Source organism: Syngnathus acus, chromosome 1 (genome assembly GCF_901709675.1).
Source record: "Syngnathus acus chromosome 1, fSynAcu1.2, whole genome shotgun sequence".
NCBI classification, from domain to species: Eukaryota; Metazoa; Chordata; class Actinopteri; order Syngnathiformes; family Syngnathidae; genus Syngnathus; species Syngnathus acus.
This window is the reverse complement of record NC_051087.1, coordinates 855,781-872,872: the sequence shown is the minus strand read 5'-3', so window position 1 is coordinate 872,872 and position 17,092 is coordinate 855,781. Positions and strand designations below refer to the sequence as shown.

Below are 17,092 nucleotides of genomic sequence, written 5' to 3'. Positions count from 1 at the left end.
TACATTTTACATGTCTACGGTGCGACAGCCGAGTGTTTATATTTGCTCGACTTTTTAAAATTCTTTATTCACGACTATCGACTTCTCGTCACTCGTTCGTAAAGCCTTATCCAATATGGCGGCGCGCTTGACACACTGAACCCGTGTTGTCAAACAAGAGAAAATTGATTATATACCAATGATTCAATAGCTTCTTTGTATCCTGATCTTAATTTTAACCATGCTCTCGACTGTAGCAACTTTGTGCTACCGAAACGGGGCAACAAAGTCAGTGGTGATGGTCGCAAAGTTGTCCCGTCTAGCAGGGGTCACTAACCGAACTGTCAGCCCCGATGGAGCTCCACCATCACCCTTGGTGAGGCTCTTCCTCTCACGTCAGAGCATCAGACAGCTCTCCCTGTCCGTCTCCGCATGGCAGCAGGACGCCGAGGAGAACTTCGGCGATCTCTCCGCCGACATTTCTTCCCGGAGGTCGTTCAAGAAAGTTAGCCCGGAGATGTTGGACCTGAGCTACCGAGAAGATGAAGACGACAAGAAGCCGGAGGAACCTTCACGCAGGCCCGGCAGGAGAAATACTACCTACTGGTACTTCTTACAGTGCAAGAAGCTCATTAAAGATGGGAAGGTTGGTGTTGTTTGGACAAATCATTTTTAAATTCAGAAAAAAGTGATTGTTCTAATCATTTCTGGATCAGCAAATATAGCAGCAGATATTTTTGGGGTGTGGCTGATCTCTGCAAGATGCAAATGTTTGTTTTGAGCTTGAGGAGGCGTTGGAGCTGTTTGAACACAACATGCTGCGTGGAGAGCGGCTGCAGCCGGAGGAGTACAACTTCAGCGTGCTCATCGGAGGCTGCGGGCGGGCCGGCAACCTCAAGAAGGCCTTCAAGCTCTACAACGACGTGAGGACGCCTCACCTCAATGAACACCTTCTTTATTAAAGCAACAACATATTTCACTGGCTTTGTCGCAGCTGAAGAAGCGAGGTCTGGAGGCGTCGGACGCCACCTACACGGCTCTGTTCAACGCCTGTGCCGAGTCGCCGCACAGACACGTGGCGACGGAGCAGGCGCTCAAGTTGGAACAGGAGGTGAGACGCAAGAACCTTACCCTCAGCGCGGCCACCTACCACGCCGTCCTCAAGATGCACGCGCTCAGCCACAACCTGCACGCCTGCATCCACACGCTCAAGGTCTGTATCTGTCTTCGTTAGCATTAAGCTAGCAGACTCTTGTCAACATTTGGTTCAATACGCAAATTTGTTTTATGTTTGGAACTGTTAGGTCTAAATACCATCAGACATTAAACCATACTGGAAGGAAGAGGAGAAAAGAACCGGAACAGGTTTACTCGCGAGGAGAACGATAGAGAGAGCAAACTCAGTTACAATCTCCATCAATTCTGAGTTCTCACTTCACGTGCTCCTCTATTTAATGTTTTGGTTGCCCTGGTTACAGAGGCGTTGCTGCACTAAAGGGAGGGGAGATAGTGTCTGTAGCAACGCTTATCAGCTAAGGAATGTAGTGTGGTGTGAATTAGCGCTTCATTGTCGGCCCGTGACCCCCGCAGACTTCGTCCTTCTTCATCAACCAACTGTTCTTCTCATGGTTGGCTGATTTGTCCTCGAGTGGGATCAGATAACTTGAATTGCCGCTTTCCTGTGGAACAATGCAACTAAACCTTGGCTAACTTTATCTACTTGGTAAAGTAACACACAATAATAATAAGTAACTTGTCCTAAACACTTCAACACACATTAAGTAAATGTAAGGTAACTGGTATGCAGTTCCTTAAACAAACATTGAGTAAATATAGGATAACTTGTACGCAACTACTTCGAACTGTATATAACACTTAACAAAGAAAAACAGTTCTGACCAACAACAATCTATGAACCAAACCTACAGTAAGATAAAAGGAATGAAGTTCCTCTGAACCAAATAAGAACATTTCGCCTATGCAAATAAGCTTGGCTCATTGTTAGTGAAGGCCTCCTACAGGAACAAAAACACACAGATAGCATAAGGACAGGAAGGAGACATATGGCTGACAGGGATCAAAAGACATCCCTGTCACTAAAAAGGAAAAACCTAGATGAAAGGAAAGTCATAAACAGTAAAGACAAGGCCTCCAGGTCTGGCAGGCCAAGGCTTCACTCAAATTATCCCAACAGGAACCTTCCAAGTTTTTTTTTTTGACAAAATATTCACTAGCTGCCAAACAAATTTTATGCTACCATAGCTTAAAATTTTGCTTGCAAAAAAAAAATTAAAGTAGTTGTGCTGCTTTGTGTGTTTCCAGGAGATGTTGGATGTTGGTCATGCTGTCACCCAGGAGACATTTCACTACTTGCTGATGGGATGCCTGAAGGACAAAGAGCAGGGATTCAGGCTAGCTTTGCAGGTCTTGAATTTTCTTCCTAACAGTTTCCCAGATCCTCCAAAACGTAGTTGCTTTGTCATGAATGCGCATTTGAGCTGCTGAAATTTGGTAAAAATGTTCTGTCATTGCTTAACTTGCAGATTTCTTTTGAACTCTTTCTTAGAATAAAGCCTTTTTTTTTTTTGCTTTTCCAGGTGTGGCGGCAGATGCTCAAGTCCGGCCTGGTCCCGGACGCCAAGAACTACAACCTGCTCTTGCGGACCGCAAGGGATTGCGGCATTGGTGACCCGGCGCTGGCCTCCAGCATCCTGCTCCAGTCCCACCCCGAGTCACGCAAAGGAGTCGACGTCGACCTTCTGGAGCGTCAGCTGCTCGGCCAACCTGATGCCGACCGGACGCAAAACAACGTGGTGCCGCACGAACTGGCGCAAACTGCACTGGTGCCTGTTGACTTCACTCCAAACTTGCTGGACCTCCTGGAGGGAGAGGCCGGCGGCGGCGGCGTGGTTTCCTTCGGGGTCGTGGAAGGAGCGTCCGACAGACTGGCCCTGCTGGGCGGAGGCCGAGGTTTCCTGGACAAGATGGCGGCGGGCGGGCTGAAGCCAGACTTGCGGACTCTGACGCTGCTGGCGGACACCATGTCGCCTGGACTTGAGTCTTTAGAGATGCTCCTGAAGGTGGCCAAAGAGCACGGCATCAAGCCGGACGCTGCCTTTTTCAATTCGGTCATTCGCAGGGCTGCCAGAAGTGGAGACCTTGACGCAGCCAAGGTAGGCAGCGTGTAAAAACCAAATCTAAAAACGGAAAGTAATCTCTCGTCTCTAACTTTGCAGGCCGTGTTGGGTGTCATGCGACAGCGCAACGTGAGCGTGGACGTGCAGACGTTTGGCAGCCTGGCGCTGGGATGCCAGAGCCAAAAGGAAGGACTTGAGCTGCTCACACACATGGAGGTGCTGAACGTTCTCATTAGCAGCACTGCATGTGATCATTGACGTCTCGGCTGACCGACGGCTGGCTCCGTGTTGTTTGCCAGGAGGCGGGGTTAAAGCCCAACGCGCACGTGTTCTCCGCCCTTATTGGCCGAGCGGGTCGCCGTCTGGATTACGCTTACCTGAAAACGCTGCTGAAAAGCATGCGCCACAAGGGGGTGTGGCCTAACCAGGTCATCATTAAACAGCTGGAGTTTGCCGCTCAGTATCCTCCCAACTACGACCAGGTAAGCGCGGCGACCACCATCACTCTTTCTTTCATGGGGAAATATGTGAAAATATGCCTGCCTCTCACTCTGTATAGAAAAAAATCAAATGTACATTTGAATTGCTTTCCTCCCAGTACAAGTCCCGCAACAACTACTTGCTCCAGATCGACGGCTTCCGCGGTTACTACGAGCATTGGCTGCGGAGCATGCCGGCCCAAGGCGAGCAGGACCCGCAGTCGAAGGCGACGAGCCAGGCCTTTGTCAGAAATCAAGCCCAGATGATTGAAGGCCGGAAGAAGCAAAGAGCAGCGGCCAGGATCAAACTGAGCAGCAGGAAAAAAAACACCGCACCTTAGACATGGCTTTTGTATCTTATTGTGAAGGTTATTTTCAGAATAAAAACATGTTAAAATTATTGGTGGCTTAGACATGGCTTTTGTATCTTATTGTGAATGTTATTTTCAGAATCAAAACATGATTTAATTGTATTGGTGGCATTCCCGTTTTATGCTATGGTCGGCAGATGGCGCTAACGCAACGCAATAGCTGCCAATTGGCGTTAAATCCCCCAAAAGAAGAAAAACCCGGATGTGCATTTCCCAGCGGCGCCAAATAAAAAAAAATCAATCCCTTCGAAAGATTGGTAAACACCGGTAAGAATGAAATGAATACACACGTTTGCTCAACTTTTCTACTGCTCTATAAAGCAAGTGAAAATGAAATATTGGTTCTGTTTCTGTGTCGTGGCAGCCTTACTTGGAAAACGTTTCAGCTTCGCCAATCAAAGTCATGGCATTTGTTTGAAATCTTACTTTGTCGTCATCGACCGGAGAAAGATCTTTTTTTTTTTTACTCGGACCAATTTTACTGAGCAATCTTTTGACGGACTGCCAAAAAAAAAAAAAAAACTGGTCCCATCTTCCATATGTCCAATAATGTGTTCTATATTTTCCCTTTTCTTCGTCAGTACACATCCTTAAAAAATCTGGGATATTCTCTCCTGTAATGTTTTTGATTGCTTTCTCTCCACAATCAGGCAGTTTAAAGATTTGAAATGTCTGACATTGTTTTCCCAGACTTTTGTGATGGGCACAGCCGCAGACAAAGACAGCGTCATCCTCGTCAGTGATGATGACGAAGAAGACTGCGACCGGGACACATCCCGCTACGACTCGTCACTTATCATCATGGAGACGCAAGACGTGCCGCCGAAGGGTAAGCCAGCCTCCATTTTGCTCTTTGCGTGCCCCAAATAAGTGCAGTGCTTTGTGTCTTTTCTAGATTGTACACTGTCTCCCAGTAAATTGGACGAAGACTTGGTGGTCATCTTCTCCCGTCCGGCTGAGCTGTTGCCCCACGCGCGCTTTGACTGCCCCAAGCATCCGTTTACGTGAGGCCTTTAATTCTTGTCTACACAATTGACTACAGACAATAAAGGTTGTGCGACAACAATAAGTCGCACAACGTGTCCAAACCGGCACGGGCGCCGGAATAAAAGGCGTTCCACAGATAAACGGACCTCCACTAAAGCCTCAGTCCGCTGCCCCCCAGAGCGTCAGACAAGTGCGGAGAACCCGTGCCAGGAAACCCGCTGGTGTGCGGCCAATGCTTTTGCTACATCTGCGACAAATTGGCAACCGAGGTACGTGCCGCACCGGTGATTCCTTCCCGCTTGAGCAAACTCCAATTGACCACTTGACTTCTCAAGAGAAGTTCTCAAGGAATTGTGTGATGTGGTTGCAAGTGTGAAAGGTGGATCCAGAGAGGCGCCTGCCACTGCAACAGCCACAAGAAGAGCGATTTGTGGAACCAGCTGAGGAACCACACACTACTGGGCTACTTGGCCGCCTTCAAGGTCACGCTGTCGGAGGTGGACGCCCATCTGCGCCAAGCAGGTGCGTGCTGACTTCAGCCTCTTCTTCCCCTACCTACCTGCCAGCCAGTCGACCGTCCTCACCGTGGAAACTCGTACGCAGAGTCGGCGCTGCGGAGCTTCAAAGCCGAGCTCTGGGCTCAGATGATGTCGGCGTCCTCGATGGGCGACGGCGTCTCCTACGAGTGAGTGCCCCCGCCCCCATAAACGCGGTGCCTCCTTTTCCGGCTAACGGCACTTTTGTTTGTCCTCCCTCCCTCCCTTCCGCAGCTGCACGGCTGCCTTGCAGTACGTGTTGGATTTCGTCAACAAAGCCGAGCAACACGATGCCCGGGCGGCGGCAATCATGAGGCTGGGGGCCGCTGATAACTTCCTTCGACTTTTTTACGCCAAAGGGTATGGTTGGGGTTGGGTTCACTGGAGACTTTTATCAGGCACATTTGCCCAGTTAGTGTTCCTAATAAAGTGGAGTGAGTGGGTGTATGTGCGTGTAATCTGGGTTACAATCTTTTTTGTCTTTTGCCTTCTGTGCAGGGTTTTCTGCCTGGCGTCGCCCTCCTCCACCCCCGCAAGCAGCAAATGGATGTTAATGCGCAGGTGCCCTCGTGATCCTTGCAAGTGTGTGTGTGTGTGTGTGTGTGCTTGCGTGTCACCCTCACATATGCGTCTGTGTGTGTGCGGCAGGTTGTTGTCTGCCCTGCAGAGGCAGCTGGTTATGGATGATTTCACGCCAGAGTTCCGACAAAAACTGCAGGATTTTTACAGGAATTTAACGTTTCCTCCTGAGCTCACACACATCAGGGACAGGTGTGTGTGTGTTTAATTTGTGCTTTTGAGCGTGTGTTTTTTACGGGTTTGTGTTTTGGCGCAGCTTGGATGTGCGGCCTTGGGACGACATCCTGCTGGCGTCCGTGTTGAAAGGACAGAACGTGTCCGGCGTGCGCACCACCCGAGGCACGAAGGACACGCTCTTTGAGGATTTCGATGTGGTTTTGCTCAGGGTGCAGCGACTGGTGGGCCAGAACAGGTACGCCCGGCAACTACAGCGCGGCCGGCTCCACTCGCCATTCATTTTTTTCTCATGAATGTCCCGCAGGTTTCGAGAATTAAGGCGCTACCTTCAAGTTGTACGGACCAACTTGTTAAGTGGGTGAGTGCGGCGCGGTGATGAAACCCCGCCACCGGGTGGCGCTGTGACATGCCCTTCTGTCTAGCACCCACTGGGTGAAGGACCTGGTTCCATTCTTCATGTGCATGGAGGGCAACTTCCACGACGCGCTGTTCAGCATCTTTAAGGCTGCCTCGCGCCTGACCTCGCACCACGTCCTCATGTACCTGCGCCTGCTGGACACGGCCACGGCGCCAAAGCTGTCCGTCAGTCCTACGGGGGAGCTCCATTTTGCAGACGACTGGCACGCCATCCAAGGTCAGCAAACCTGTCCCTCACCCTAAGTGACCCCCCCCTCCCGTAAAAGTTTAACCCTTCTCTCCAATTCAGGTGCGGTACCGCTGGCGCGTTTAGCGCTGGTCCGCTTTGCCCTGAAGGTGCACGAGCTCTGTCCGGCCGTCCACATGAACGTAAGGCAGCTGCGAGCTCCAATTTTGTAAAAGCTTTGTGCTTGAACAACTCGAAATGTCCTCCCTCGTATGTAGTCCGAGTTTTGGCTCCACTTGCTGAAGATGGTGCAGGTGACTCGCCAGGCGCCCGCCGGGCTCCGCCAACCCAGTCTGGCCTTCCTCAAAGTATGTGCACTTCTTGTCTTAGCAGCTTCCCGCAAAGTCCTCCTTTAATTTTGCTTCTCGTTTTTGTTCCTTCCTCCTCTTCAACTAGGAAGCTGAACGCACGGCCAACTTCATTCTGGAGGACGAGTTTGGCGTCAATCTGCAGATCCCGCAGTACTTTGTGTCGGTACGTACACACACGCACTCTTCCGCCTTATTGGTGAGCGACATCTCCATTTTTCCTTTTCTGGGTGCGCTGCTGGCAGACGTTCCCAGATCAAGCCATGTTGCTGCTGGTCAGCGCGGCCTTGGGTCGGATCATCCTCTCTCCTCCTCTGAGTCCCATCATCCCGCTTATCTGCACATTTCAGGTAGAAACGTCGGGCACGACGTTAGCATGTGCGGCTCACAGGCTAACTCGAGCTGCGCTTAGCATGTCAACTTGTTTTTCTAGCACTGAGCAGGTTTCTCCATTTTTGCCGAGCTTCTGTTTGTACCACAGAAGAACGTTTGGGCTCTGCACTGGTTTTGGAGAGACCTGTTGCCGGACCGGTCCCGGGCGCTCATCGTGCACAAGATCTATCAGGAGCTGGAGAACCCAGCAGGTGGGATCAACATCTGCCGACATTCAGGTCTGGGCTCTGACTCGGCCTTTCTGGCTTTTTCCTTCCAGCAAAAGATTTTTCGACACATGATCAGTCCAGAAGCGAGATTCTCTGGCCCGCTCCCATCCGCTGGAACTAGTAAGTGAACCCTTGAGGCCCTTTTTGGCAGAACAAAGACGGTGACAAACGTTTTGTGGTGGAGTTTATTTCAGCTGAAGGACTTCCTGCCGTTCCTGCTGTGCTTGGAGGGCCAAACGTGCCAGGCACTGAAGATGTTCTTCCCAAAGTGCGGCCCCACCGCACGGCCCACGGCGTTCACCTTCCCGCTCTACCTCCGTCTGTTTGGCTCGGGTACGGTGCCCAGGATGAGCCTCGCACCCACGGGGGAACTCTGCGCGCACGGCGACACCTGGGACTGTGTTCCAGGTGTGTGTGTGTGTCCATCCGTCCGTCCTTCCCCTCACCCTTCCAGCCTTCCTTCCACCCACGTGGGCCTACGTGTGTCCAGGTGCGTCAGCGCTGACGCGTTTGCAGTTGGTGCACTTTGGTCTCAAGGTCCTCCACGACTCGGCGGCCTGCTACCACAGCGTAAGTTCCAATTGCTTTTACCTCTCTCTCCGGCACCGCAGCCATTTTGTTTGACGTGTGTGTCTTTTCAGAGCCAATGTTGGATCAGTCTACTCAACATGGTCACGCTCACAAATTCCCTCAGCAGCATCCCAGAACCAAGTTCCGACTTCAAGCGAGTATGTTTTTGTGTCCCTTTGTGTATTTTATGTTTGCGCGCGAGTGACGAACCGCCGCCGTTTCTTCTGGGCATCAGGAGGCCGTCGCATTTGCAGACTCCGTCCTGCTCTCCTACAGCAAACGTCTCGCCACCCAACTGAAGATCCCGCAGAACTTTTTGCCGGTACCGACACACGCGGCGGCGATGTCGGTGTTGCCGATGCACGTGTAATTCCCAGCGTGTGCGTGTTGTGTGGTGGCAGTACTCGGATCAGGCCGTGTTGCTGCTGCTCACCAAAGCGTTGCGACAGAACATCCTCCATCTCATGCCCGTCGTCCCCATTCTCAGCACCTTTGAGGTAATCCAATCCAAACGAGTCCGCTTTCGAGTCTTTCATGAACACTCTCTGGATTTTTCAGAAGAGCCTTTGGGCTCTGCGCTGGTTCTGGACCCATTTGTCCTATGACGGCTTCAACGACGCCATCGTGGAGAAGGTCCAGAAAGAGGTTTGGCAGACAACAGCAAACGCTTCTCTCCAGTCGATCCAGCACCTTCTGGATCCTTCCAGCCCCGCCTGGAACCTCTAAGTGACCGCCACCGGGGGCGCTGCAGGCCCACAGCCAAACTGTCAATCAAAAAGAACCAAATGGAGATTGTATCGAATATTGTGTGTTGTGTGTTTCGAATCTTTTGAATACTTGACTTGGATGGACTTTATCAAGGTATGCTGACACTTTGGGGCAGCATCTTTACACCTTTTGTGCCTTTTTATTTTTGGAATGTCACACACACACACACGCACACATGCATGTTTAATTTAAAATATAAACACGTCTGGCATTGAGCTTTTTCTGATTGTTTGAGCACAGTTTTTGTTGTTGTTTTTTTTTTGATTGCCGCTCCGTCCCGGCAACGTTGCAGCCCTTTGCAAGTCTATACAGCAGTGGTGTTTTTGTGCACATACAGCGCCACGTAGGAGAAACGCAGCGCCGGCGGTCCGCGAGCAGCGTGCTGACGCTTGATGAGCTCCGACAGGAAACGCATCACGCTCAGGTCGCCGTCATCCAGCCCGTCGTCTTTGTCTCCTCTCCGGGCGAAGGTGAAGAGCAGCGCCCGATTGGCCAGCGCCGTCAGGCCGCTCTGCACGTGCAGCAGGAAGGTGCCGGCGGGCACGGCCGAGCCCACCAGGGAGCCCGCTAGCCAACCCGAGTACAACTGGCAGCGTAGCGTCCTCTGGTCCAAGTCCAGCACGGCCAGGTAGCGACTGTAACGACTCAGCCAGTGAAGCGGGCCCGAGGACGGAGACCTAGATGTGGGATGAAGATGACCAAGCTTGAAGATTAAATAAGAACAATCGGATTTGGCCCAAATCCAAATTGGGCTGTGAAGGAAGCCTTACCTGTGGAATCCAATCAGCCTCCACGTGAGCAGGTCGCTCAGCTGGAGCGGTGCGCTCAAACACGGCATCACGGCGCCGGCGGGAGCCGGCAGGAAGAGCGCCAGGGCGTCCACCGTCTTCCGCAGCTTGTCTCCATCTCCCGAGAGCAGTACCAGAGGACGGCCGCTCAGCAGGCAGAAGACCACCTGCCGAGAGAAGGAGTTCTGCTTGACGAAGCGCTGCGCTCGCAGTCCCGCCTTGTCCGAGGAGAGCGTCCGGTGGGGCGCGCGCGTCTCGCCGGCGCCGTCCGACACCTCGTCCACGCTCTGTGGCCAAGAGCACGGCTCCGCCGGGAGATTGGGCAGCATTTGATAAGCGCTACCCGCTCCAGCGTCCTTTGCCGTAACCTCTCTTTTCTCATCTTTGATGGGCTCTTCTTCCTCGCTGATGGCGGCAAGGTCTTCGACGACGATGGACTCGGTGGTACTGAGGACCTCGATGCTGTCTTCGCTGTTGCTCCTCCCGGCGTAGACTCTAAGGCGGCGAGGCCCCGGGTCCGAGACGGCCGCGAGAGACGAATCGAGTGAGGGGAGAGGCGCGGCCAGAGGATCGGACGAGCCGGGAAGCAAAGACGAGGTGACAGGCGCGGCGGACGAGGCGAGTGTTTTGTAGGATCTCTCCGTGCCGATGACTTGTATGCTGTCTCCGCTGCTGGCGCTTCCCGTCATCTCTTCTTCTTTCGCCTCCACGGAGGACTGGGAGCTCGGCCGACTTCCTGTTTCCCGCGCAACCGCTTCCTCTCCATCCTCCTCCTCTTCCTCATCCTCAGGCTGCTCGAAGAGGAAGTTGGTCAGTCTGAGCTTCCTGCTCAGCGCACGCGTGATGCCGGCGCTCCGCAGGGCGGTGACGTCGCCGCGGAGGCGGACCTCCGTTTGCGCCAGCTGCTCCGTCATCAACGACAGGAAGTAGGCGCTGCAGAGTTCCTGCAATGGCTTCAGCCGACCTTCGGAGCCGGCGAGGTGGGCTGCCGGTGGAGGAGGAGGCGGGATGGAGGTGGCGTCCGTCGAGACGTCGGCCGGCTCGTAGGGCAAGAAGTCGGGCTGCTTTAGCTTCCTGTTGGGGTAGGAAGTAACCTGGCGGAGGAGATCTTTGTGCGTGGCGATGGCTCGCTCCACCGCCTCCAGCTGCTCACCCGCGCCGCTCATGCTGTCATCTTGCAGCAGCGCCAAGCGTTGGTATCTAAAACAGATGAAAATGATGAAGAAAAGGGAAAGTTGGAAGTTAGTGTTGGACGTTCTTACTGAAGCTGGTGCAGCTTGCGGTGCAGCTCCAAGGAGAAGGTCTGCCGGTTTCCAGTCTTGAGGCTGTCGGCAGCCAGGCCAAATCCTGCCGACAGCCGTCCAAAGTTGTCCATGATCTTGGCCTGGCTTGAACACACGTAGGCCATGCAGAAGGGGCGCACCATACCGCGGGCCGACAGGTCCAGAAGGGTCATGTGGCGTACGTAGGCAAAGACCCAGTCGGCCGAGTCCCCCAAGACCACCTCGGAGTCCTCGTTGAAGTTTAGCCGAGGCCCCGAGGAGGGCGGGCCTCCCGGGCTTGACGCCTGGTAGTCCACAGACATGATACGCACAGAGAAGTGGTTCAGGTCCAGGGATCCCGACGCGCCCGCCTCGTCAGGTATGGTCATCACGGGCGTAGGCCCCACCTGGTGGACGTTGACGGCAGTGCATTACTACGCATCAAACGCCTAATAATACATGTAGTTTATTCAGCATTTTTCTTTTTATAGAATTGTATGTTTATGGTTCAAATGTTTCAGAAATATATTCTTTACAAGCAATATAGTACTTTATATTGTTTTTTTTTCTGATTTATCAACTATCACAACACTTTTTTTCTCCGTCCAGTGAGTTATGGTATATCATTTCGGAAATAATGGACACAAATGTATTTCATTTTATTATGATATCGTACATCTGAAACGTATTCTCCGAAAATGGATCGTGTTATTGAACTTTGGAAAAATACTTTATATGCCGTTATTGACGTTTCCCCTTTCAAGAAACGCTATAGACATCGATCGTGCAAATTGTAATCAGTCGTAACAATCAATAACGTGATCCAATCCAGCCAAGTCAGGACGACTCATCATCACCGACCTCCTCGGAGAACTCGGCCACCAGCACGAAGTCCCTGTGAAAACCGGCGGCGGAGCTCCACGGGTGCCCACCGCCGCTCGCGTCGGGGATGGAGAGCTCCTCGGGAAGAAGCCCCCTCGCCGTTCCGCGCTCTCCCTCCGCCTCGCCATCCTCGCTGTCGCCGAAGCCCTCCGGCCCGGTGAAAGGCAGAAGGTCCGGGGACGAGATCATCGGCGGACCCCGGCGAAGATCGGGGCTTCTCCGGCCGACATCGGATCCCAACAGCTGACACCGAGAGTCATGTGACCGCCAGAGAAGTAGTCACACGCTTCCCGGGATTGACTTCCCCTTTTCGGGAGGAATAAACTCAAGAAAAGGTCGCCTTAAGCCTTAGTCGCTCAAGTGTTACGACTGACGGTTGCGGTTTGCTAACATTTGAGTACCGAAATGTTGGAAGACAAAATTGGCGCTGAGGTCAAGTGTGACGTGCTTCGGACCCCCCGCGACTTCCGACTTCAAAATTAAAAGCATGAGCAATCCTGGTGACATCCGCTCACGCTTCATAATAAAACGCGTTAACTTGTGATGGAGTTTGAAAATAGAGTTAGGGCTCTAAACTTAGTTACAGATAGTTTATATATATGGATAGTTTTTCAAAATAGTTTTGATAACCAATCAGATTTCAAGTTTGCGACAGCTCACAGGTATCACGTTCGTGTCCTGATTGGATACGCACTAATTAGATACCTGGCTTCGCTATCCAAACGGAAGCTGCTGTCCCGTTGGCGACTTGAACGAGCGAAAACGATCATTTGTGAAGATCTCGCTGGATGGTTTTTTTTTTTTTTTTTTTCAACCCACAAGGGCTGAAGGTGGAGAAGTCATTGATCGCCATTTTCAAGACGGACATTTCGAGGAAAACTGGATATTGCGAGGATGGTCGTCCAGCCCCCGCGCTAGCTAACCTGTGAGTAAAAAGCATTTTATTCTCCTTCTCCTATATTCATGTGATTTTCTTTATTATTAAATCAACATTTACGAAATAAAACAAATTGCTTGATGGTTCTGCCAGTAGCCCATTAGTAGGCTCATTAGTGCACTGTGACTTCAGTGAAGGGACTGAATTGTTTTGCTTGAATCTATATGGAATTTGACAGTCATGGAGACATGAAGATGTGGAATCGTTTAGACTGAGTAGGACATTAGTGAAGGCCTAGGCGTGAAATGAACGGCCCGCCACCTCGTGGGAAAATTGCAAACAGTGTTGTTGTGCACTTTGTTACACCTGTTGCGATGGTGTCGATGCGCTGCACTCTATTTATAGTGGACCCCCTGCCGCAAGCAAGCAAATGACTCACACTCATGGGGGTCAAATAGATTTAGAACTTGACTCCAACTCATCTTGTTTCTTTGATGTATGTAAATATTTTCAAATATGAGGGTCTTCTTCTTTATGCCGGCGTCAAGTGATGGCCACAGTGCCCCACAAAGGAACTCCAGCCCAATTACAGCTGACATTTTTGACATTTGAATGCAATAAGTTATCAAAAAGCGCACCTTGCCAATCGTGTGGTGAAAATGTCAAGCAGCGTTGCTGACTGGCAACGTCTCGTCTTTTGCCGTTAAATATTAATAGCCCGAGCGGATTCCCAGCTTGGCAGTTTGGGGAGCATGACTGGTTTCCCCCCAAAAGTTTTATCTTGCGCGTGGCCAGGTTATTTCTGTCAATGTGTAACTATAGATGTGAGCGAGCGGGCGAAGCAAAATGGCCGTGTGAAAGCAGCAAACAAACTGTGAGCAAGGTTTTGTGCTTTAATAGAGAAAAAGCAACAAGGCGGCCTCTGGCGCTCGTGAAGGAGGTCCAAATTTTCAATCTTCCTAAACTGCTTGAGGCTAACAAACAAAATGTGTGAAATGTTGGCGGAAAAGAAGACAAAAAAGGCTTCAAGACTAAGACAAGTGTTATTTGTACAGCTCCGCTTTCCTTATGTACAAGCAGCTTTCCAAAGTATGTACATCTTCAGACAGTAACAGCTCTCCCGCGAGAGACGAGTCAAAAGAAAACGGGTGGGCCCTCAGTGACGCCGCATTTTGACTTTGCGCGACGAGCTCTCGCGATGTTTGTCGTAGTCGGCGTCGCGCTTCCTGTAGTCGTCCGAAGACGAGCTGTGACGCCGTTGGCCGGACGACCGCCGGTTCTCCTCCTTGTCCATCTCCAGCACGCGTGGCCTGCGGCAAAAATGGCAGCGCATTTCCATCTTTTTCCCTCGGTTCCGAATTTCAAAAAAACATCACAGGATGCATAAATCGATCAGAACAAGGATTTGGTCAGGAAAATGTCTCAATCTAATTAGAGGGCTGCAACTAATAATGGATTAATGTGTGAATTGTTTTGATTAACGAATCTGATTAATTTGATAGTCGACAGGTAAATGTTTTGGTGCCCTATAAAAAAAATTGGAACAATATTTGCCTTTGCAACGTTGCCGCTCGGCACCGCACGTACCTGTGAGCTGCGTCCGGGTCGGCCCTTCGATGCGAGCGCTTGGCTTTGAGGGGGGGCGCCCGCTCCACCGGGGCCGAACGTAAAGGGCTGTCAGAGTCCAGTCTGGGGGCGTCGGGTCTGGTTCTGAAAGAAAACGTCAACGTTAGATGACAAACGGAGGCCTTCAAAAGTCACACATTGCGTAAGAGGTTCAAAGTTCCCACCCAGAAGTAGCAGGCGCGTAATGTAAAGAAAGCAAACCGGGATGGCAGCAAAGTGGGAATTCACTCAAACAAGGCGAGTCTTCATTGGTCAATAATGAAGTGATGGAGCCATGCGTTTGGACTTACTTCCTCAGGATGATGACGGCTCGCCGCTCCTTGATGTCCTGAGGTCTGATGCAGTGTGTGATGTCATCAGCGGCGTAGCCACTGCGAAACAAACAGCAACATGGCAATCAAGCCCACTGCAAAGAATAAGAAATCCACATTGAAGGGAAGTTGAAAGAAAATCACACTTTACCTGAGGACGGTGACACTGCCGCGGTGGACGGGCAGCACAAAGACGGGCTCGGACACCCGGATGGGCTTGAACTGGAAGCGGCATCCGAAGCAGAGCGCGCTGTCGCTGAAAAAGGACACGGAGACGATGGGCCGCGCAAAGATGTGCAGCGGGTCCACGTGGGACACGATGCAGCCGCCCGGCTGGTAGTCGTTGATGACGGCGCTGTTGACGAAGCCCTCCGGGACGACGCCAGCGGACACCAGGCGCTGGATGACCAGCTCGTGCACCCAGCTCGGGATGTCGTCCACCTGCCCCTTGCGGTAGAGCCTCTCCTGGCCCGGACCGCGCTTCTCCAGCTGCGCCCCGTACGTGTAGCCCTCGCCGAAGAAGTACTTGTTGCGCAGCGGCGCGCGGTCCACCGTGTGCTCGCGGTACAGTCCGGCCTCCGCCTTGGCCACCACGTCGTCGATCTTCTCCTCGATGCGAGCACACTCCTCCGGCGTGAAGATGCTCTTCTGGAGGACGCTGCTGCGCACCCGGTGGGCCTCCTGCTCGCGGTGCTCGCCGCTGTCGTCGCTGTGATCGCACTCGTCGTCGTCGGACTCGCGGCGACGCCGCTTTCGCCCCGTGCTGCCGTTGCTTGTCCGGTGCTCGTCCCGGTGCGGCGGCATCGAGCGGAGCTTGTCGCGCAGGTCGGAGTAGCCGCTGGTGGCCATGCTGGCTCCGCCGAAAAACAACGCTGCTAGGAAGAGGGGGAGGCGAGCGAGCGAGCGAGAGCGCTGCTAGGCGCTGCTAAGTTTAGCTGGCGGAGGTCATGTGGCGACGTCAAAAGCGGCCCGTCACGATATGGCTCGGGTCTCACTCGTTTGCCCGTTAGCTCGGCTCGGCTCACACGAGCTAGTCCGCTAGATTTCTCCCCGTTCGAGTGTCGTCGAAATCAGTCGGTGTCCGCGCGGCGCTAGGCTAACATTAGCCGCCAGTCCGCTCCAGCGGGTGACGCCAACCAAAATCAATCCGCGTTTCTGCTGGTAGCTCGGTAGGCCAAGTTTGGAGTGAATCCGCTAGATCCCTCCGCAGGTGCCCCGTGGACTGCGCTGGGTGGGTGGGTGACGTCAAAACCAAGCCGCCTGTTAGCCTGTCTACTTTAGCTTCTTCCGCCGGGCGACTTGAAAATCAATCCGCACTGACACTGATGTGGCTCGGCTCCCTCGTTCGCTAGCTGTTAGCACTCAAAGCTAAAGGAGCTAGTCAGTTCGAATCCAACGCTGGTGCCTCGACCGATGCTCGTGAAAAACAGGCCGTGCTGGGGAAAGTTTGACTCGCTAGCTTGCTGTTAGCGCGGTAGGCTAGTTTGTGCCGATGTGGCTGAGCTAGACGATCTCGGCCAGCATTTGCTAAATCCACTAGATTCCTCCGTTGGTGTCCCGACCGACCGCTGGACCGGCTGACGTCAAAAAATAATTCGCTTTGGTGTGGCTGTAGCTCGGTTAGGCTAACGGCCGCAAATGGTCTCCGGCCGTTCCGCCGCTGCTTTGAGACGCGGACAAAAATGAAGGTTTTGATGTCTCCGAAGATATTCCCAAGTCTTTCGACTAACAAAGTAAAAGCCAAGTCAAACACAACGTCGTCACTACAACGTAGTTAAGCTTAGCTTAGCTTAGCCTGGCTTGGACGCTCCGCTGCCGCCGCCTGAAAATGCCACCAAAAATACGCGCAGCGACATCTCACAACAGGTCTCCGTTATATTTCCCGAATAATGGCGTGTCCACCTGGATCGGCTTTGGGGAATTCGGGGGAAAGCTCGTCGTTCTTCGCCGCAAACTCTGCCAAACAGCCGAAACGAGCACCGAGGCTCGTCTTTGGAAAGGGGGAGGGAAGAAAAACGTACAAATAAACTCGCGTAACCCTGCCAGCTCTTTGCGCGTGCGCACTGACAAAGTGCCATCTGGGGGCGGGGGCAGAGCAGTCACGTGTCACGACGACGCTTTGGCCATTTTGGGACTCGTCAAGGCGTCTGACCCACAAAACTAATTATGTCCCAAGATAAAATAGAAAAAGAAGCTAACTCCGTATCTTT

At 52.4% G+C, this 17,092-nt stretch overlaps 4 protein-coding genes across 7 annotated transcripts; 2 read left to right on the top strand and 2 right to left on the bottom strand.

Moving 5' to 3' along the window:
- Positions 1-106: 106 nt before the first annotated feature.
- On the top strand, positions 107-3,995 carry ptcd1 (pentatricopeptide repeat domain 1). The gene is made up of 8 exons (XM_037247633.1): positions 107-625; positions 762-902; positions 974-1,192; positions 2,302-2,403; positions 2,577-3,152; positions 3,216-3,332; positions 3,416-3,598; positions 3,715-3,995. The coding sequence occupies exons 1-8, from the start codon at positions 221-223 to the stop codon at positions 3,934-3,936; spliced, it is 1,965 nt and encodes a 654-aa protein (XP_037103528.1). The 5' UTR covers positions 107-220; the 3' UTR covers positions 3,937-3,995.
- A 53-nt stretch (positions 3,996-4,048) lies between these two features.
- On the top strand, positions 4,049-9,351 carry zgc:112980 (uncharacterized protein LOC503706 homolog). 2 transcript variants are annotated; one of them, XM_037247586.1, is made up of 24 exons: positions 4,049-4,233; positions 4,657-4,795; positions 4,862-4,970; positions 5,132-5,222; positions 5,325-5,475; positions 5,557-5,638; positions 5,724-5,849; positions 5,988-6,050; positions 6,138-6,260; positions 6,325-6,480; positions 6,550-6,603; positions 6,668-6,879; positions 6,952-7,031; positions 7,107-7,196; positions 7,285-7,362; positions 7,442-7,546; positions 7,678-7,780; positions 7,855-7,918; positions 7,983-8,206; positions 8,289-8,368; positions 8,440-8,526; positions 8,604-8,690; positions 8,770-8,865; positions 8,927-9,351. In XM_037247586.1, the coding sequence occupies exons 2-24, from the start codon at positions 4,666-4,668 to the stop codon at positions 9,092-9,094; spliced, it is 2,559 nt and encodes an 852-aa protein (XP_037103481.1). In that variant the 5' UTR covers positions 4,049-4,233; positions 4,657-4,665; the 3' UTR covers positions 9,095-9,351. The 2 variants fall into 2 exon arrangements, with proteins under 2 accessions (XP_037103481.1, XP_037103474.1); XM_037247579.1 differs by having other exon boundaries at positions 7,849-7,918.
- An 11-nt stretch (positions 9,352-9,362) lies between these two features.
- On the bottom strand, positions 9,363-12,497 carry smcr8b (Smith-Magenis syndrome chromosome region, candidate 8b). 3 transcript variants are annotated; one of them, XM_037247620.1, is made up of 5 exons: positions 12,048-12,497; positions 11,353-11,593; positions 11,187-11,271; positions 9,907-11,124; positions 9,363-9,813 (listed from the first exon to the last, which is right to left on the bottom strand). In XM_037247620.1, the coding sequence occupies exons 1-5, from the start codon at positions 12,255-12,257 to the stop codon at positions 9,441-9,443; spliced, it is 2,127 nt and encodes a 708-aa protein (XP_037103515.1). In that variant the 5' UTR covers positions 12,258-12,497; the 3' UTR covers positions 9,363-9,440. The 3 variants fall into 3 exon arrangements, with proteins under 3 accessions (XP_037103515.1, XP_037103504.1, XP_037103494.1); XM_037247609.1 differs by having other exon boundaries at positions 9,907-10,202; positions 10,233-11,124; positions 11,187-11,593; positions 12,048-12,496; XM_037247599.1 differs by having other exon boundaries at positions 9,371-9,813; positions 11,187-11,593; positions 12,048-12,496.
- Positions 12,498-13,969: 1,472 nt separating this feature from the next.
- alkbh5 (alkB homolog 5, RNA demethylase) lies at positions 13,970-15,908 on the bottom strand. Its single transcript, XM_037247648.1, has 4 exons — positions 15,034-15,908; positions 14,862-14,942; positions 14,533-14,655; positions 13,970-14,255 (listed from the first exon to the last, which is right to left on the bottom strand). The coding sequence occupies exons 1-4, from the start codon at positions 15,729-15,731 to the stop codon at positions 14,102-14,104; spliced, it is 1,056 nt and encodes a 351-aa protein (XP_037103543.1). The 5' UTR covers positions 15,732-15,908; the 3' UTR covers positions 13,970-14,101.
- Positions 15,909-17,092: the final 1,184 nt, after the last annotated feature.